Source organism: Eleginops maclovinus, chromosome 18 (assembly GCF_036324505.1).
Source record: "Eleginops maclovinus isolate JMC-PN-2008 ecotype Puerto Natales chromosome 18, JC_Emac_rtc_rv5, whole genome shotgun sequence".
Lineage (NCBI taxonomy): Eukaryota > Metazoa > Chordata > Actinopteri > Perciformes > Eleginopidae > Eleginops > Eleginops maclovinus.
In genome coordinates, this window is record NC_086366.1 from 104,597 (window position 1) to 127,500 (window position 22,904).

Here is a 22,904-nt window from a genome sequence, read left to right on the forward strand (position 1 = left end):
GCTCCCATTTTAAACCATCATTTCTGAGAACACAGATTCGACTCTTATTTGAATAAAATCTCCTTCTGTTACGTCTTATTTCTGCACTCAAACATGTTGGGATGATTTCCTGTACTGGTTAACTTATAATGAGTTAAACATCCCAGTCTGAACATACAGAAATATAAAGACTAAAATCAGTTATTCTGTAAATTAGTAAAGCAACAATTCTCCTTCCTAAAACATCTTCAGTATATTTGTTTTCTTGATGATAGGACATTTAATTAGTTAAAATATTTATTTTCGTTTATGTATGTGTTCATCATGCCCTCGGTTTGTACTGATGTGCCTTTTTCTGATGTCTTTGAAACATGTTTCATTAAAGTTGTAGAACAACACAAACACGTAAACATGCCGTCATGACCACCTGACTATCCCGGAAGTGTGCGTTGGAGCCGAAATGGAAGCGCGTTGCAGTGAGGAACCAGAACCAGGATCCAGTTTCTGACCTGCGAGAGGCGCACCGACACACCGGGAGAGGAGCACCGAGACACTGGGAGAGAGTCAGCAGGTCAGGCAGGAGGTCCTCCTCAGGTTACATTACTTTCACATTATTCATCAGGCGAGAAAGCACTGCGGACATGGGGTTAGCTTAGCCGCTAACAACATGTCGAGTCACGGGTGTGTTAGTAAACAGGTAAACAAACAGGTAAACAGCCGACATGCTGCCTGTCATCTCACTAAGGTCATTCAGCCACAGGTTTACGTTAGCAGCCTGCTGTCTTCCTGTTCGTTGTTCCTTTAGCATCACATGCTAACAGAGGAAAGCTAACGGCTGTTTGTATTGCACAATATAAACCCTTTATATTCAGGATAAAGTTCACCGACTGACTGTGTATGTGTGTGTAGGTATGGAGCAGGGTGTGTGGAGGAGACATGTCTCCGATCAGCTGAAGCAGAGAGACCGAGTCCAGAGACAAGCCTTCGAAGAGCTCATCCACCAGTGTGAGGACCTGTCTGTCTGCCTGTCTGTGTACTGACCTGTCTGTCTGTGTACCGACCTGCAGTGTTGGGTGTAGCGTGTTCCTAAAGTAACGGAGTTACAGTAATGTATTACTTGTTGCTGTAACGCAGTAATATAACGCAGTACTTCTGAAATGTGGGTAATATAATACCCGTTACGATTCTCAGTAACAGTTACACCACATTCAACATTAAGTGTAGGTTTGTTTCTAAACATTCACCAACATGGCGAGACATTGGGACACCAGAGGACCAGTTGTGTGGGGAGAATAGTAACTCAGTAAGCCTGTTTCCTATTGGTTCAGAGGGCTGCAGGAACAGATTCCACTTTTGCACCATGCAGAGCTGCAGGCTCGGAGAAAAGAGACGAGTGCTCCGAGCCAGAGCAGCAGAAGGTAACTCTCTGGGTCTGCTGCTGAACCCGAGAAGTTGAGAGACTTGTGGCAGAGTGTTGAAGATCTGCAGCCTCTGTCCTCTGTGGAATCTCCGGCTTTTAGAAAGCTTGTCAGCCAAATCCCCGTTAACACACCAATGACCAGGTGAGCTAACGCTGCATAGAGACTGGTTCCTATCCAGCAGGTCACAGGGCCGTGCAGAGGCTCCACTCACATGTTATTAATGACACACAGAGACGTCACGGTACCGGTATCACATATTATCCAGCCCACTGAAATGGAGCAGCAGTTTAACCTCTAGCTCTTCCCTCATGTTCAGCATGTACTGCCAGATAGAGAGCTTTAATTACTGAGCTGCAGTAAACTACATGTTAGCATTTAAAGCCAAACTTTAGAGGTTATTCTGGTGAGAGTGACTCAGAGTAACTCAGAGTAACTCAGAGTAGTGTAACGTATCACAGTTCAGACAGTGATGATGTAATGTTCCTTATTACTTTAAAGAGACAGGAGTAAGTAACATGTACTGGATTACATTCTGGAAGTAACTTGCCCAACACTGCTGACCTGTCTGTCTCTCTGTGTACTGACCTGTCTGTCTCTCACCTGTCTGCCTGTCTGTCCCTCAGATACCCGTCTCCTGGAAAAGTCAGAGCTGCAGGCCGTCCTCTCTGAGAGATATCAGCCTGATAAATATGACCTGCAGCGAGGACACGAGGGGGGGTGAGCACCCAGCTGTCAGCACATCATAATACATCATAAAATATAAGAAAGTATAATACATATAAATCCACTAAATAAATATGAGTATAATACATATAAATCCACTAAATAAATATGAGTATAATACATATAAATCCACTAAATAAATGAGTATAATACATATAAATCCACTAAATAAATATGAGTATAATACATATAAATCCACTAAATAAATATGAGTATAATACATATAAATCCACTAAATAAATATGAGTATAATACATATAAATAAATATGAGTATAATACATATAAATCCACTAAATAAATATGAGTATAATACATATAAATCCACTAAATAAATATGAGTATAATACATATAAATAAATATGAGTATAATACATATAAATCCACTAAATAAATATGAGTATAATACATATAAATCCACTAAATAAATATGAGTATAATACATATAAATCCACTAAATAAATATGAGTATAATACATATAAATCCACTAAATAAATATAAGTATAATACATATAAATAAATATGAGTATAATACATATAAATCCACTAAATAAATATGAGTATAATACATATAAATCCACTAAATAAATATGAGTATAATACATATAAATCCACTAAATAAATATGAGTATAATACATATAAATCCACTAAATAAATATGAGTATAATACATATAAATAAATATGAGTATAATACATATAAATCCACTAAATAAATATGAGTATAATACATATAAATCCCCTTAATAAATATGAGTATAATACATATAAATCCCCTTAATAAATATGAGTATAATACATATAAATAAATATGAGTATAATACATATAAATCCACTAAATAAATATGAGTATAATACATATAAATCCCCTTAATAAATATGAGTATAATACATATAAATCCACTAAATAAATATGAGTATAATACATATAAATCCACTAAATAAATATGAGTATAATACATATAAATCCACTAAATAAATATGAGTATAATACATATAAATCCACTAAATAAATATGAGTATAATACATATAAATCCACTAAATAAATATGAGTATAATACATATACATGTAATATAATAAGTGTAATATCATGATGTTGTTAATCCTCAGGTGTGTGGACGGGCCCCGCAGTGATGTCCTGCAGCAGGAAGTGTCTCAGATGAGGATCAAACACCAGGAGGAGCTGACAGAGCTGCACAAGAAGAGAGGAGAGGTACACACACACACACACACACACACACAAACACACACACACACACACACACACACACACACACACACACACACACACACAGTGGTTGGTTGTTGCTAATGCCATACAACCCACACATGACTTCAAAGATGGATTTTACGTCATGTGTGAACCAGAAACCTACTCAGCTCACGCAGCTTCCATATATACACACACTGCCCAGCCAAAAAAAAGGTCCCCAGCCTGTGGGGGCCGTGCTGTGATCTGGATTTGCTGCAGTTGGTCTGGTCTAGGTTCAGCAACGTGCCCAAATAATGAGGTCAGCTGACTCCCTGAATATCCTGAAGGACAGGTTATTCCATCCATGAATTTCTTCTCCCCTGATGGAGCGGGCATGTTCCAAGAGGACAATGCCAGGATCCACCGGGCTCAGACTGTGAGAGAGTGGTTCAGGGAGCATGAGACATCATTTCACACATGGATCGGCCCCCCCCAGAGTCCAGACCTGAACCCCACTGAGAGTCTTTGAGATGTGCTGGAGAAGACTTTGATCAGTGGTCTGAATCTCCCGTCATCAAGACAAGATCAAAAATAAATGTCAGAAATAAATGTTGAGACGTTGCAGAAGCTCGGGGAAACGATGCCACAGAGAATGCATGACGTAAAGCTGAAGGCGGTCCAACGGATACTAGAGGGGGACTTTTTTTTTGGCCAGGCAGTGTTCAAAGTTCAAAGGTTTTATTGGTCATATGCACAGCAGATACAGCGGATATGTTGGCAATGAAAATCTTATATCCCAGGCTCCTCCAACAACTCAACGTACACAGCGCAGATCAAATAAATACAGTAGTGTGTGTATATGTATATATATATATATATGTGTGTATGTGCATATACAGTGGGGCAAAAAAGTATTTAGTCAGCCACCAATTGTGCAAGTTCTCCCATTTCAAAAGATGAGAGAGGCCTGTCATTTTTATCATAGGTACACTTCAACTATGAGAGACAGAATGGGGGAAACAATCCAGGAAATCACATTGTAGGATTTTAATGAATTTAATTTCAAATGATTGTGGAAAATAAGTATTTGGTCAATAACAAAAGTTCATCTCAATACTTTGTTATATACCCTTTGTTGGCAATGACAGAGGTCAAAGGTTTTCTGTAAGTCTTCACAAGGTTTCCACACTGTTGCTGGTATTTTGGCCCATTCCTCCATGCAGATCTCCTCTAAAGCAGTGATGTTTTGGGGCTGTCGCTGGGCAACACGGACTTTCAACTCCCTCCAAAGATTTTTCTATGGGGTTGAGATCTGGAGACTGACTAGGCCACTCCAGGACCTTGAAATGCTTCTTAGGAAGCCACTCCTTCGTTGCCCTGGCGGTGTGTTTGGGATCATTGTCATGCTGAAAGACCCAGCCACGCTTCATCTTCAGTGCCCTTGCTGATGGAAGGAGGTTTTCACTCAAAATCTCACGATACATGGCCCCATTCATTCTTTCCTTTACACGGATCAGTCGTCCTGGTCCCTTTGCAGAACAACAGCCCCAAAGCATGATGTTTCCACCCCCATGCTTCACAGTAGGCATGGTGTTCTTTGGATGCAACTCTGCAGTCTTTCTCCTCCAAACACGACCAGTTGAGTTTTTACCAAAAAGTTCTATTTTGGTTTCATCTGACCATATGACATTCTCCCAATCCTCTTCTGGATCATCCAAATGCCCTCTAGCAAACTTCAGACGGGCCTGGACATGTACTGGCTTAAGCAGGGGGACACGTCTGGAACTGCAGGATTTAAGTCCCTGGCGGCGTAGTGTGTTACTGATGGTAGCCTCTGTTACTTTGGTCCCAGCTCTCTGCAGGTCATTCACTAGGTCCCCCCGTGTGGTTCTGGGATTTTTGCTCACCGTTCTTGTGATCATTTTGACCCCACGGGGTGAGATCTTGCGTGGAGCCCCAGATCGAGGGAGATTAGCAGTGGTCTTGTATGTCTTCCATTTTCTAATAATTGCTCCCACAGTTGATTTCTTCACACCAAGCTGCTTACCTATTGCAGATTCAGTTTTCCCAGCCTGGTGCAGGTCTACAATGTTGTCTCTGGTCTCCTTTGACAGCTCTTTGGTCTTGGCCATAGTGGAGTTTGGAGTATGACTGTTTGAGGTTGTGGACAGGTGTCTTTTATACTGATAACCAGTTCAAAAAGGTGCCATTAATACAGGTAACGAGTGGAGGACAGAGGAGCCTCTTAAAGAAGTTACAGGTCTGTGAGAGCCAGAAATCTTGCTTGTTTGTAGGTGACCCAATACTTATTTTACCGAGGAATTTACCAATTAATTCATTAAAATCCTACAATGTGATTTCCTGGATTGTTTCCCCCATTCTGTCTCTCATAGTTGAAGTATACCTATGATAAAAAAATACAGGCCTCTCTCATCTTTTTAAATGGGAGAACTTGCACAATTGGTGGCTGACTAAATACTTTTTTGCCCCACTGTATATGTATGTACGCAGCTATTCCAGTGTCTGTTTAATTCCAACACAGTGAAAAATTGTCAGTAGTTTATAGAATACAATAAACAAATAATAATACTAATTTAACTCTGTGTGTGTGTGTGTGTGTGTGTGTGTGTGTGTGTGTGTGTGTGTGTGTGTGTGTGTGTGTGTGTGTGTGTGTGTCCGTCCATCCGTTCTGCAGCTGGCTCAAAGTGTGATTGAACTGAACAACCAGATTCAACAGAAAGACAAGGAGATCCAAAGCAACGAGGCCAAGTAAACACTCACACACTCACACTCACTCTCTCACACTCACACTCAAACTCTCACTTTCACTTTCACTCTCACACTCTCACACTCACATCTCACACTCTCACAATCGCACTCACACTCTCACACTCATTCTCACTCTCACACTCTCACACTCACTCTCACAATCGCACTCACACTCTCACACTCAAACTCTCACTCTTTCACTCACTCTCTCACACTCACACTCTCACACTCACTCTCACTCTCACTCTCTCACAATCGCACTCACACTCTCACACTCATTCTCACTCTCTCACACTCTCACACTCACACCCACTCTCTCACTCTTTCACTCACACTCTCTCACACTCACACACTCACACTCACTCTCTCACACTCAAACTCTCACTCTTTCACTCACTCTCTCACACTCACACTCACTCTCTCACACTATCACACTCACACTCTCACACTCATTCTCACTCTCTCACACTCTCACACTCATTCGCACTCTCTCACACTCTCACACTCACACTCATTCTCACTCTCTCACACTCACACTCTCACACTCATTCTCAATCTCTCACACTGTCACGCTCTCACACTCACACTCTCTCACTCACACTCTCACTCTCACTCTCTCACACTCACACTCTCTCACTCTCACTCTCTCACACTCATTCTCACTCTCTCACACTCTCACACTCACACTCTCACTCTCTCACACTCACACTCACTCTCACTCTCTCACACTCACTCTCACTCTCTCACACTCTCATACTCTCACTCACACTCTCACACACTCACTCTCTCACACTCTCACACTCACACCCACTCTCTCACACTCACACTCACTCTCACACTCACACTCACATCTCACACTCTCACACTCTCTCACACTCTCACACTCACTCTCTCACACTCTCACTCACTCTCTCACACTCACACTCACTCTCACACTCACACTCTCACACTCACACTCTCACTCTCACTCTCTCACACTCTCAGACTCACTCTCTCACACTCACACTCTCACACTCACTCTCTCACACTCACGCACACTCTCACTCTCTCACTCTCTCACTCTCTCACACTCTCAGACTCACTCTCTCACACTCACACTCTCACACTCAGTCTCTCACACTCACGCACACTCTCTCACACTCTCACTCTCACTCTCTCACACTCACACTCTCACACTCACACTCTCACTCTCACTCTCTCACACTCTCACTCTCTCACTCTCTCACACTCTCAGACTCACACTCACACTCACTCTCTCACACTCACGCACACTCTCTCACACTCTCACTCTCACACTCACACTCTCACTCTCACACTCACGCTCACACTCTCTCTCACACTCACACTCTCACTCTCTCACACTCTCACACTCACACACACACACACACACATACACACACACACACAGATAGCATGGTTTTCCCTGTGTGTGTGTTTCAGTGTAATTTTTGTGTGTGCAGGATGTTGGAGTACCATCAGCAGATCTCTGGCCTGGAGGGGGACTGTCGGGACCTCAGGGGCCTCCTGCAGGTAATGATGATAATACAGTCATATACCTGCTGGGCCGCATGCCTACATTTCCCACAATGCAACAGAGCAATAATAATGACCATGATCTAGAGTTTTCAAACTGAGACCCCCGTCTGATGAAAGGTTATTATTCAACCTGGAATCCTCTGCAACACCCTCCAGATACCCTCACCCTCTCATCAGCTCCTCTCAGATCCACATCCATTCAGACCCTTCAGCACTCACACTCAAACTCTCACTCTTTCACTCTCACTCTCTCACATCTCACACTCTCACACTCACATCTCACACTCTCACTCTCACACTCACTCTCTCACTCTCTCACACTCATTCTCACTCTCTCACACTCATTCTCACTCTCTCACACTCACACTCTCACACTCACTCACTCTCTCACACTCTCACACTCTCACACTCTCACACTCTCACTCTCACACTCTCACACTCACACTCTCACACTCTCTCACTCTCTCACACTCACACTCTCACACTCACATCTCACACTCTCTATCAGAGGACTTTAGGGTCGCCCACTCAGGGTTCACAGCAGCATTCAAATGGACTTCTTTCCTTATTAAAATGAAAGGTATCCCCTTGTTCTTTAATAAGGACCTGGAGCGAGCCAATCAGACGCTGAAGGACGAGTACGACGCCCTGCAGATCACCTTCTCCGCTCTGGAGGAGAAACTGAGGAAAACCTCTGAAGACAACCAGGAGCTGGTCAGCCGCTGGATGGCCGAGAAATCTCAGGAGGCCAACAAGCTGAACGCAGAGAACGAGAGGGACACAAGGTGAGACAAACCAGAGGAACACCAGGTGAGACAAACCAGAGGGACACCAGGTATTACACTGAACCAGAGGGACACCAGGTATTACACTGAACCAGAGGGACACCAGGTATTACACTGAACCAGAGGGACACCAGGTATTACACTGAACCAGAGGGACACCAGGTATTACACTGAACCAGAGGGACACCAGGTATTACACTGAACCAGAGGGACACCAGGTATTACACTGAACCAGAGGGACACCAGGTGAGACAACCCAGTGGGACACCAGGTATTACACTGAACCAGAGGGACACAAGTAGCCTGTCAAACCAGACCTATATCAAGATGTATGTCTGGGCACACACAATTGGCAGGGCTCGATCCGAGGGGCCGGATAAATGGTTGTTTATCAAATTCCCTCTGCACGCAATAGGATAGCGCTACAACCAATCAGAGCAATGAAGAAGGTGACGTATTCAGAGCGACGGAAAAGAGTCCATGGGCAACTGTTCCGCGTATGGTGTGTTGTGTATGGTGCCGATTCGAAAGACTGCTGTTTGCCAGCAGCAGCCATCTTCTTTATTTATGATATATCTATATCGTACATTGTGATATATATATATATATATATATATATATGTATTTACACTGTAATATATTTATATCGTGATATATTTATAGCGTATATGGTGAATCCCTCCATAGAACACCAGTATGAGGTTTGTAGAGCAGAGACATTAAAGCTGGATTAATTTACTTTATGATATTGAGATATTACACACACCTTCCCAGGACTTCAGGGGGCTTTACATTAGCATCTCCTCACATGTGGAGCCACACACTCTGCCGCATTATGATATAAGCAATAGTGTGTGTGTGTGTGTCCAGGCGCAGACAGGCTAAGCTGCAGAAGGAGCTGGCCGACGCCGCAAAGGAGCCCCTGCCCATCGACCCGTAAGTATAAACATCATACAAACATCATCTTTTCACACAGGAAGTCATGTGACTGACCCATCATGTGACTCTGTCCTCAGAGACGACGACATCGAGGTGCTGGCAGAGGAGGCTGGTAAGGGAGGGGGCGAGACGTCTCCCAGCAGGATGCTCAGCAGGACCCCCAGGTGAGAGGGATAATACAGATATAATATATTCATAAACTTAAAGAGTTCCTCTTAGGGTTAACACAGTGTGTGTGTGTGTGTGTGTGTGTGTGTGTGTGTGTGTGTGTGTGTGTGTGTGTGTGTGTGTGTGTGTGTGTGTGTGTGTGTGTGTGTGTGTGTGTGTGTGTGTGTGTGTGTGTGTGTGTGTGTGTGTGTGTGTGTGTGTGTGTGTGTGTGTGTGTGTGTGTGTGTGTGTGTGTGTGTGTGTGTGTGTGTGTGTGTGTGTGTGTGTGTGTGTGTGTGTGTGTGTGTGTGTGTGTGTGTGTGTGTGTGTGTGTGTGTGTGTGTGTGTGTGTGTGTGTGTGTGTGTGTGTGTGCGCGCAGTAAGAAGATCACCCAGCCCCCCCCGGGTGGTCTGCTGGACTCCATCTCCAACATATTTGGGTACGAAGTGTGTGTGTGGGTGTGTGGGTGTGGGTGTGTGGGTGTGTGGTTCTGATGAGTGTGTGTGTGTGTACAGGCGCCGGGCGCCCCCCCCCTTCAGCTCCTCTCCAGAGGGATCAGAGACCCCTTCAGGTGTGTGTGCCGAAGTCCGGGTCCCCACCACGGCTATACACATGTTCGTGAGTATCTGATTGGATGATTTCCTGACTATCTCTCCCTCTCTCTGATTGGATGATTTCCTCTCTCTCTCTCTGATTGGATGATTTCCTAACTCTCTGTCTCTCTGATTGGATGATTTCCAGACTCTCTCTCTCTCTGTCTCTGATTGGATGATTTCCTGACTCTCTCCTTCTCTCTGATTGGATGATTTCCTCTTTCTCTCTCTCTGATTGGATTATTTCCTGACTCTCTCTGATTGGATGATTTCCTCTCTCTCTCTCTCTCTCTCTCTCTCTCTCTCTGATTGGATGATTTCCTGACTCTCTCTGATTGGATGATTTCCTGACTCTCTCTCTCTCTCTGATTGGATGATTTCCTCTCTCTCTCTCTCTGATTGGATGATTTCCTCTCTCTCTCTCTCTCTCTCTCTCTCTGATTGGATGATTTCCTGACTCTCTCTGATTGGATGATTTCCTGACTCTCTCTCTCTCTCTGATTGGATGATTTCCTCTCTCTCTCTCTCTGATTGGATGATTTCCTCTTTCTCTCTCTCTGATTGGATTATTTCCTGACTCTCTCTGATTGGATGATTTCCCCTCTCTCTCTCTCTCTCTCTGATTGGATGATTTCCTGACTCTCTCTGATTGGATGATTTCCTGACTCTCTCCCCCTCTCTGATTGGATGATTTCCTGACTCTCTCTCTCTCTCTGATTGGATGATTTCCTCTCTCTCTCTCTCTGATTGGATGATTTCCCGACTCTCTGATTGGATGATTTCCTGACTCTCTCTGATTGGATGATTTCCCGACTCTCTCTGATTGGATGATTTCCTGACTCTCTCCCCCTCTATGATTGGATGATGTCCTGACTCTCTCTCTCTCTCTGATTGGATGATTTCCTGACTCCCTCTCTCTCTGATTGGTCAGGACGCTCATGACGGCGAAGTAAACGCTGTGAGCTTCAGCCCCGGCTCCCGTCTCCTAGCAACCGGAGGGATGGACCGCAAGGTGAAGCTGTGGGAGGTCGTCTCCGGTGAGTTCACTGACCTTGTTAAAGTGTAAACTGTGTGTTCGGGGACCTGTGTTAAACTGTGTTCAGGGACCTGTGTTAAACTGTGTTCAGGGACCTCTGTTAAACTGTGTTCAGGGACCTCGCTGTTAAACTGTGTTCAGGGACCTCTGTTAAACTGTGTTCAGGGACCTCTGTTAAACTGTGTTCAGGGACCTCTGTTAAACTGTCAACTGTGTTCAGGGACCTCTGTTAAACAGTAAACTGTGTTCAGGGACCTCTGTTAAACTGTGTTCAGGGACCTCTGTTAAACTGTGAACTGTGTTCAGGGACCTCTGTTAAACTGTCAACTGTGTTCAGGGACCTCTGTTAAACAGTAAACTGTGTTCAGGGACCTCTGTTAAACTGTGTTCAGGGACCTCTGTTAAACTGTGAACTGTGTTCAGGGACCTCTGTTAAACTGTCAACTGTGTTCAGGGACCTCTGTTAAACTGTAAACTGTGTTCAGGGACCTCTGTTAAACTGTGTTCAGGGACCTCTGTAAAACTGAGTTCAGGGACCTCTAGTAAATTGTAAACTGTTCCCTTCAGGGACCTCTGTTAAACTGTAAACTGTGTTCAGGGACCTCTGTTAAACTGTGTTCAGGGACCTCTGTTAAACTGTAAACTGTGTTAAGGGACCTCTGTAAAACTGAGTTCAGGGACCTCTGTTAAACTGTAAACTGTTCCCTTCAGGGACCTCTGTTAAACTGTAAACTGTTCCCTTCAGGGACCTCTGTTAAACTGTAAACTGTTCCCTTCAGGGACCTCTGTAAAACTGTAAACTGTTCCCTTCAGGGACCTCTGTAAAACAGTAAACTGTGTTCAGGGACCTCTGTAAAACTGTAAACTGTTCCCTTCAGGGACCTCTGTTAAATTGTAAATTGTTCCCTTCAGGGACCTCTGTTGAACTGTAAACTGTGTTCAGGGACCTCTGTAAAACAGTAAACTGTGTTCAGGGACCTGTAAAACTGTAAACTGTTCCCTTCAGGGACCTCTGTTAAACTGTAAACTGTTCCCCTTCAGGGACCTCTGTTAAACAGTAAACTGTGTTCAGGGACCTCTGTTAAACTGTGTTCAGGGACCTCTGTTAAACTATAAACTGTGTTCAGGGACCTCTGTTAAACTGTAAACTGTTCCCTTCAGGGACCTCTGTTAAACTGTAAACTGTTCCCTTCAGGGACCTCTAGTAAACTGTAAACTGTTCCCTTCAGGGACCTCTGTTAAACTGTAAACTGTGTTCAGGGACCTCTGTTAAACTGTAAACTGTGTTCAGGGACCTCTGTAAAACTGTAAACTGTTCCCTTCAGGGACCTCTGTAAAACTGTAAACTGTTCCCTTCAGGGACCTCTGTTAAACTGTAAACTGTTCCCTTCAGGGACCTCTGTTAAACTGTAAACTGTGTTCAGGGACCTCTGTTAAACTGTAAACTGTTCATTCAGGGGACCTCTGTAAAACAGTAAACTGTGTTCAGGGGGACCTCTGTAAAACTGTAAACTGTTCCCTTCAGGGACCTCTGTTAAACTGTAAACTGTTCCCTTCAGGGACCTCTGTAAAACTGTAAACTGTGTTCAGGGACCTCTGTTAAACTGTAAACTGTGTTCAGGGACCTCTGTAAAACAGTAAACTGTGTTCAGGGACCTCTGTTAAAACTGTAAACTGTTCCTTCAGGGACCTCTGGTCAAACTGTAAACTGAGTTCAGGGACCTCTGTATAAACAGTAAACTGTGTTCAGGGACTCTGTAAAACTGTAAACTGTTCCCTTCAGGGACCTCTGTCAAACTGTAAACTGAGTTCAGGGACCTCTGTAAAACAGTAAACTGTGTTCAGGGACCTCTGTTAAACTGTAAACTGTGTTCAGGGACCTCTGTTAAACTGTAAACTGTGTTCAGGGACCTCTGTAAAACAGTAACTGTGTTCAGGGACCTCTGTAAAACTGTAAACTGTGTTCAGGTCACTGTGAGCCTAAAGGTTCGTTGACCGGCAGCAACGCAGGAATCACCAGCATCGAATTCGACAGTGCAGTGAGTCAAAATCTCTGATATTACAAGTCTGAGTTAAATACTGGATTCTGATTGGTCGATTAGGACACTCCAGAGGCTGTTAATACTTGATAACCTTGCTGGGGAGGAGCGGTGGTCATGATGTCATACTTACTATCCAATGGTTTTCAGGGATCCTTCCTGCTGGCGGCCTCCAATGATTTTGCGAGTCGTCTGTGGACCGTTGAGGACTCCCGACTGAGAGTGAGTCTTTATAGTTCTCACCTGTACTCACCTGCAGTTATTAAACTGTCTGCTGGTCGGTGATGTCAAGTAAAAGGTCTGAAGCTCAGACCCCCTCAGCACCCATCATGCTGTAGTGCTTCTTGATGGCCCCAGCCGAGGGGGCGGGACCTGGGCGATGATCTCATTCCTCTACTGAGATCAGGAAGTCATCATCTGCCCAAAAATAACTATATATATAAAATATAAATATAAATTAACTTTAAATATAAAATATAAAACAACTTTAAATATAAACTAACTTTAAATATAAAATATAAAACAACTTTAAATATAAAATATAAAACAACTTTAGATATAAAATAACTTTATATAAATTAACTTTAAATATAAAATATAAAATAACTTTAAATATAAAATATAAAACAACTTTAAATATAAACTAACTTTAGATATAAAATAACTTTAGATATAAAATAACTTTAGATATAAAATAACTTTAAATATAAAATAACTTTAGATATAAAATAACTTTAAATATAAAATAACTTTAAATATAAAATAACTTTAAATATAAAATAACTTTAGATATAAAATAACTTTAGATATAAAATAACTTTAGATATAAAATAACTTTAGATATAAAATAACTTTAGATATAAAATAACTTTAGATATAAAATAACTTTAGATATAAAATAACTTTAGATATAAAATAACTTTAGATATAAAATAACTTTAGATATAAAATAACTTTAGATAAATAACTTAAATATAAAATAACTTTAGATATAAAATAACTTTAGATATAAAATAACTTTAGATATAAAATAACTTAGATATAAAATAACTTTAGATATAAAATAACTTTAGATATAAATAACTTTAGATAAAAAATAACTTTAGATATAAATAACTTTAGATATAAAATAACTTTAGATATAAAATAACTTTAAATATAAAATAACTTTAGATATAAAATAACTTTAAATATAAATAACTTTAGATATAAAATCACTTTAGATATAAAATAACTTTAAATATAAAATAACTTTAAATATAAAATAACTTTAAATATAAAATAACTTTAGATATAAAATAACTTTAAATATAAAATAACTTTAAATATAAAATAACTTTAGATATAAAATAACTTAGATATAAAATAACTTTAGATATAAAATAACTTTAGATATAAAATAACTTTAAATATAAATATAAAATAACTTTAGATATAAAATAACTTTAGATATAAAATAACTTTAAATATAAATAACTTTAAATATAAAATAACTTTAAATATAAAATAACTTTAGATATAAATAACTTTAGATATAAAATAACTTTAAATATAAAATAACTTTAAATATAAAATAACTTAAATATAAAATAACTTTAGATATAAAATAACTTTAAATATAAAATAACTTTAGATATAAAATAACTTTAAATATAAAATAACTTTAAATAAAAAATAACTTTAGATATAAAATAACTTTAAATATAAGATAACTTTAAATATAAAATAACTTTAAATATAAAATAACTTTAAATATAAAATAACTTTAAATATAAAATAACTTTAGATATAAAATAACTTTAAATATATAAATAACTTTAAATAAAAAATAACTTTAAATATAAAATAACTTTAAATATAAAATAACTTTAAATATAAGATATAAAATAAAACTTAGATATAAAATAACTTTAGATATAAAATAACTTTATATAAAATAACTTTAGATATAAAATAACTTTAAATATAAAATAACTTTAGATATAAAATCACTTTAAATATAAAATAACTTTAAATATAAAATAACTTTAATATAAGATATAAAATAACTTTAAATATAAAATATAAAATCACTTTAAATATAAAATAACTTTAGATATAAAATAACTTTAAATATAAAATAACTTTAAATATAAAATAACTTTATATAAAATAACTTTAGATATAAAATAACTTTAGATATAAAATAACTTTAAATATAAAATAACTTTAAATATAAGATATAAAATAACTTTAGATATAAAATAACTTTAAATATAAAATAACTTTAGATATAAAATAACTTTAAATATAAAATAACTTTAAATATAAAATAACTTTAAATATAAAATAACTTTAAATATAAAATAACTTTAGATATAAATAACTTTAAATATAAATAACTTTAAATATAAAATAACTTTATATAAAATAACTTTAGATATAAAATAACTTTAGATATAAAATAACTTTAGATTTAAAATAACTTTAAATATAAAATATAAAATACTATTAAATATAAATATAAAATAACTTTAAATATAAGATATAAAATAACTTTAGATATAAAATAACTTTAAATATAAAATAACTTTAGATATAAAATAACTTTAAATATAAAATAACTTTAGATATAAAATAACTTTAAATATAAAATAACTTTAAATATAAAATAACTTTATATAAAATAACTTTATATATAAAATAACTTTAGATATAAAATAACTTTAGATTTAAAATAACTTTAAATATAAAATAACTTTAGATATAAAATAACTTTAGATATAAAATAACTTTAAATATAAAATAACTTTAAATATAAGATATAAAATAACTTTAAATATAAAATAACTTTAAATATAAGATATAAATAACTTTAATATAAAATAACTTTAGATCTAAAATAACTTTAGATATAAAATAACTTTAGATATAAAATAACTTTAGATATAAAATAACTTTAAATATAAAATAACTTTAGATATAAAATAACTTTAAATATAAAATAACTTTAGATATAAAATAACTTTAAATATAAAATACTTTAAATATAAAATAACTTTATATAAAATAACTTTAGATATAAAATAACTTTAGATATAAAATAACTTTAGATATAAAATAACTTTAATATAAAATAACTTTAGATATAAAATAACTTTAAATATAAAATAACTTTAAATATAAAATAACTTTAAATATAAAATAACTTTTAAATATTAAATAACTTTAGATATAAAATAACTTTAGATATAAAATAACTTTAAATATAAAATAACTTTAAATATAAGATATAAAATAACTTTAAATATAAAATAACTTTAGATATAAAATAACTTTAGATATAAAATACCTTAAATATAAAATAACTTTAAATATAAAATAACTTTAATATAAAATAACTTTAAATATAAAATAACTTTAAATATAAGATATAAAATAACTTTAGATATAAAATAACTTTAAATATAAATAACTTGAAATATAAAATAACTTAAATATAAAATAACTTTAAATATAAAATAACTTAAAATATAAAATAACTTTAGATATAAAATAACTTTAGATATAAAATAACTTTAGATATAAAACAACTTTAAATATAAGATATAAAATAACTTTAAATATAAAAATAACTTTAAATATAAGATATAAAATAACTTTAGATATAAAATAACTTTAGATATAAAATAACTTTAGATATAAAATAACTTTAGATATAAAATAACTTTAAATATAAAATAACTTTAGATATAAATAACTTTAGATATAAAATAACTTAAGATATAAAATAACTTTAGATATAAAATAACTTTAGATATAAAATAACTTAGATATAAAATAACTTTAGAATAAAATAACTTTAAATATAAAATAACTTTAGATATAAAATAACTTTAGATATAAAATAACTTTAGATATAAAATAACTTTAGATATAAAATAACTTTAAATATAAAATAACTTTAGATATAAAATAACTTTTAAATATAAAATAACTTTAAATATAAAATAACTTAAATATAAAATAACTTTAAATATAAAATAACTTTAGATATAAAATAACTTTAGATATAAAATAACTTTAGAAAAAAAAACAACTTTTTAAAAATAAGATTAAAATAACTTTTTAAAAATTTAAAAAAAACTTTAAAAAATAAGATATTTAAAAAAACTTTGATATAAAATAACTTTTGATTTTAAAAAAAAACTTTTTAAAAAAAAATTAAATTTAAATATAAAATAACTTTAAAAATAAAATAACTTTAAAATTTTAAAATAATTTTGATATAAAAAAAATTTAGATATACAACCCAAATTTAAATATAAGATATAAAATTTAAATTTAAATATAAAATAAATTTAAAAAATAAGTTTTAAAATAAATTTTTAAAAAAAAATAACTTTAAAATTAAAATAAAATTTAAAATAAAAAAACTTAAAAATAAAATAAAATTTAAATTAAAAAAACCCTTTTAAAAATAAAATAACTTTAAAAATAAAATAACTTTAAAAAAAAAAATTTAAAAATTTAAAAATTTAAAAATAAAATAACTTTAGAAATAAAATAACTTTAGATATAAAATAACTTTTGATTAAATTTAAATTTTGTATAAAAAAATTTAAATATAAAAAACTTTAAAATAAAAAATTAAATTTAAAAATAAAATCACTTTAAATATAAGATAAATTTAAAAAATAAAATTTAAATTTAAAAATAAAATAACTTTAATATAAAAAACTTTAAATATAAAATAACTTTAAATATAAAAAAACTTTAAATATTTAAAAAAACTTTTTAAAAAATAAAATCTAAAAAAAACTTTGATCTAAATAACCCTTTTGATATAAAATAACTTTAGATAAAAATAACTTTAGAAATAAAAAAATTTTAAAAATTTAAAAAAAAATTTTAAAAAAAAAATTTAAATTTAAATAATAAAAAATTTAAATTTAAATATAAGATCACTTTTAAAAAAAAAAATAACTTTAAAAATAAAAAAAACTTTTTAAAAATAAAATAAATTTAGATATAAAAAAAACCTTTTTTAAAAATTAAAAAAACTTTTAAAATAAAATAACTTTTAAAAAATAAAATAAAAATTAAAAAATAAAATAACTTTAAATATAAGATATAAAATAACTTTAGATATAAAATAACTTTAAATATAAAATAACTTAGATATAAAATAACTTTAAATATAAAATCACTTTAGAATAAAATCACTTTAGATATAAAATAACTTTAGATATAAAATAACTTTAAATATAAATAACTTTAGATATAAAATAACTTTAAATATAAAATAACTTAAATATAAAATAACTTTAAATATAAAATAACTTTAGATATAAAATAACTTTAAATATAAAATAACTTTAGATATAAAATAACTTTAAATATAAAATAACTTTAAATATAAAATAACTTTAAATATAAAATAACTTTAGATATAAAATAACTTTAAATATAAAATAACTTTAAATATAAAATAACTTTAATATAAAATAACTTTAAATATAAAATAACTTTAAATATAAAATAACTTTAGATATAAAATAACTTTAGATATAAAATAACTTTAAATATAAAATAACTTTAAATATAAAATAACTTTAATATAAGATATAAAATAACTTTAGATATAAAATAACTTTAAATATAAAATAACTTTAAATATAAAATAACTTTAAATATAAAATAACTTTAAATATTAAATAACTTTAGATATAAGATATAAAATAACTTTAATATAAGATATAAAATAACTTTAAATATAAAATAACTTTAAATATAAATATAACTTTAGATATAAAATAACTTTAAATATAAAATAACTTTAAATATAAAATAACTTTAAATATAAAATAACTTTAAATATAAAATAACTTTAGATATAAAATAACTTTAAATATAAAATAACTTTAAATATAAAATAACTTTAGATATAAAATAACTTTAAATATAAAATAACTTTAGATATAAAATAACTTTAAATATAAAATAACTTTAGATATAAATAACTTTAGATATAAAATAACTTTAGATATAAAATAACTTTAGATATAAAATAACTTTAAATATAAAATAACTTTAAATATAAAATAACTTTAGATATAAAATAACTTAAATATAAAATAACTTTAAATATAAAATAACTTTAGATATAAAATAACTTTAAATATAAAATAACTTTAGATATAAAATAACTTTAAATATAAAATAACTTTTAGATATAAAATAACTTTAGATATAAAATAACTTTAGATATAAAATAACTTTAAATATAAAATAACTTTAGATATAAAATAACTTTAAATATAAAATAACTTTAAATATAAAATAACTTTAGATATAAAATAACTTTAGATATAAAATAACTTTAGATATAAAATAACTTTAAATATAAAATAAACTTTAAAATATAAAGAAAAATAACTTTAGATATAAAATACTTTAGATATAAAATAACTTTAAGATATAAAATAACTTTAAATATAAAATAACTTTAGATATAAATAACTTTAAATATAAAATAACTTTAAATATAAAATCACTTTAGATATAAATAACTTTAGATATAAAATAACTTTAGATAAAAAATAACTTTAAATATAAAATAACTTTAGATATAAATAACTTTAAATAAAAAATAACTTTAATATAAAATAACTTTAGATATAAAATAACTTAAGATATAAAATAACTTTAAATATAAAATAACTTTTAGAAATAAAATAACTTTAAATATAAAATAACTTTAAATATAAAATAACTTTGGATATAAAATAACTTTAGATATAAAATAACTTTAAATAAAAAATAACTTTAAATAAAAATAACTTTAGATATAAAATAACTTTAAATATAAAATAACTTTAAATATAAAAACTTAAATATAGATATAAAATAACTTTAGATATAAAATAACTTTAATATAAAATAACTTTAGATATAAAATAACTTTAAATATAAAATAACTTTAGATATAAAATAACTTTAAATATAAAAATAACTTTAAATATAAAATAACTTTAGATATAAAATAACTTTAAATATAAAATAACTTTAGATATAAAATAACTTTAAATAAAAAATAACTTTAAATATAAAATAACTTTAGATATAAAATAACTTAAATATAAAATAACTTTAAATATAAAATAACTTTAAATATAAAATAACTTTAAATATAAAATAACTTTAAATATAAAATAACTTTAAATATAAAATAACTTTAAATATAAAATCACTTTAGATATAAAATAACTTTAAGATATAAAATAACTTTAAATAAAAAATAACTTTAATATAAAAATAACTTTAGATATAAAAATAACTTTAAATATAAAATAACTTTAAATATAAAATAACTTTAGAATATAAAATAACTTTAAATATAAAATAACTTTAAATATAAAATAACTTTAAATATAAAATAACTTTAGATATAAAATCACTTTAAATATAAAATAACTTTAAATATAAAATAACTTTAAATATAAAATAACTTTAGATATAAAATAACTTTAGATATAAAATAACTTTAGATATAAAATAACTTTAAATATAAAATAACTTTAAAATATAAAATAACTTTAGATATAAAATAACTTTAAATATAAAATAACTTTAAATATAAAATCACTTTAGATATAAAATAACTTTAGATATAAAATAACTTTAGATATAAAATAACCTTTAATATAAAATAACTTTAGATATAAAATAACTTTAAATATAAAATAACTTTAAATATAAAATAACTTTAGATATAAAATAACTTTAAATAAAAATAACTTTAAATAAAAATAACTTTAAATATAAAATAACTTTAGATATAAAATAACTTTAAATATAAATAACTTTAGATATAAAATAACTTTAAATAAAAATAACTTTAAATATAAAATAACTTTAAATATAAAATAACTTTAAATATAAAATAACTTTAAATATAAAATAACTTTAAATATAAAATAACTTAAATATAAAAATCTTTAGATATAAAATAACTTTAGATATAAAATAACTTTAAATATAAAATAACTTTAAATATAAAATAACTATAGATATAAAATAACTTTAAATATAAAATAACTTAAATATAATATAACTTTAATATAAAATAACTTAGATATAAAATCACTTTAAATATAAAATAACTTTAAATATAAAATAACTTTAAATATAAAATAACTTTAGATATAAAATAACTTTAGATATAAAATAACTTTAGATATAAAATAACTTTAAATATAAATAACTTTAAATATAAAAATAACTTTAGATATAAAATAACTTTAAATATAAAATAACTTTAGATATAAAATAACTTTAAGATATAAATAACTTTAAATATAAAATAACTTTAGATAAAAATAACTTTAAATATAAAATAACTTTAAATATAAAATAACTTTAGATATAAAATAACTTTAGATATAAAATAACTTTAGATATAAAATAACTTTAAATTAAAATAACTTTAAATATAAAATAACTTTAGATATAAATAACTTTAAATAAAAAATAACTTTAAATATAAAATCACTTTAGATATAAATAACTTTAGATATAAAATAAACTTTAGATATAAAATAACTTTAAATATAAAATAACTTTAGATATAAAATAACTTTAAATAAAAAATAACTTTAAATATAAAATAACTTTAGATATAAAATAACTTTAAATAAAAAATAACTTTAAATATAAAATAACTTTAAATATAAAATAACTTTAGATATAAAATAACTTTAAATATAAAATAACTTTAGATATAAAATAACTTTAAATAAAAAATAACTTTAAATATAAAATAACTTTAAATATAAAATAACTTTAAATATAAAATAACTTTAATATAAAATAACTTTAAATATAAAATAACTTTAAATATAAAATCACTTTAGATATAAAATAACTTTAGATATAAAATAACTTTAAATAAAAAATAACTTTAAATATAAAATAACTTTAGATATAAAATAACTTTAAATATAAAATAACTTTAAATATAAAATAACTTTAGATATAAAATAACTTTAAATATAAAATAACTTTAAATATAATATAACTTTAAATATAAAATAACTTTAGATATAAAATCACTTTAAATATAAAATAACTTTAAATATAAAATAACTTTAAATATAAAATAACTTTAGATATAAAATAACTTTAGATATAAAATAACTTTAGATATAAAATAACTTTAAATATAAAATCACTTTAGATATAAAATCACTTTAGATATAAAATCACTAAGCTAACTGTAAATATAAATTTTATTCATCTGAAAGAATTCAAACGTCCTCCGGGCTCTTTAACATCTTTATTATATCTTTGACTATCTTGTTCTGTACATTTTACTCACCAAAGTGTGTGTGTGTATGTGTGTGTGTGTGTGTTTTCAAGGTTTTATTGGTCATATGCACAGCAGATACAGCGTATATGCTGTGCATATGAAAATCGTATATCCCATGCTCCTCCAACAACTCAACATACATGGTGCAAATAAGATAAATATTATTATAATATCGTGTGTGTGTGTGTCCTCCAGCACACCCTGACTGGTCACAGTGGGAAGGTGCTGTCAGCTCGATTCCTATTGGACAACACTCGCATCGTCTCCGGGAGCTACGACCGGACCCTCAAACTGTGGGACCTTCGCAGCAAAGTCTGTACGTCTTTTACCCGAGTCAGCACTTAGTGTTCAGGGGGCATGAGTCAGCACTTAGTGTTCAGGGAGCATGAGTCAGC

At 30.4% G+C, this 22,904-nt stretch overlaps 1 protein-coding gene across 4 annotated transcripts in view; it reads left to right on the forward strand.

Moving 5' to 3' along the window:
• Positions 1–385: 385 nt before the first annotated feature.
• The window catches only part of atg16l1 (ATG16 autophagy related 16-like 1 (S. cerevisiae)), a 26,692-nt gene continuing 4,173 nt past the window's right edge, over positions 386–22,904 (forward strand). For 2 of the 4 annotated variants that reach the window (XM_063906887.1, XM_063906888.1), the window contains exons 1-15: positions 386–550; positions 889–984; positions 2,024–2,117; positions 3,234–3,336; positions 6,011–6,084; positions 7,545–7,614; positions 8,224–8,405; positions 9,276–9,341; positions 9,422–9,508; positions 9,872–9,931; positions 10,008–10,110; positions 11,017–11,122; positions 13,090–13,160; positions 13,311–13,382; positions 22,705–22,825. In XM_063906887.1, the coding sequence (XP_063762957.1) occupies positions 891–984; positions 2,024–2,117; positions 3,234–3,336; positions 6,011–6,084; positions 7,545–7,614; positions 8,224–8,405; positions 9,276–9,341; positions 9,422–9,508; positions 9,872–9,931; positions 10,008–10,110; positions 11,017–11,122; positions 13,090–13,160; positions 13,311–13,382; positions 22,705–22,825 (1,303 nt within the window). In that variant the 5' untranslated portion in view covers positions 386–550; positions 889–890. The other 2 variants (XM_063906890.1, XM_063906889.1) reach the window with 2 other exon arrangements.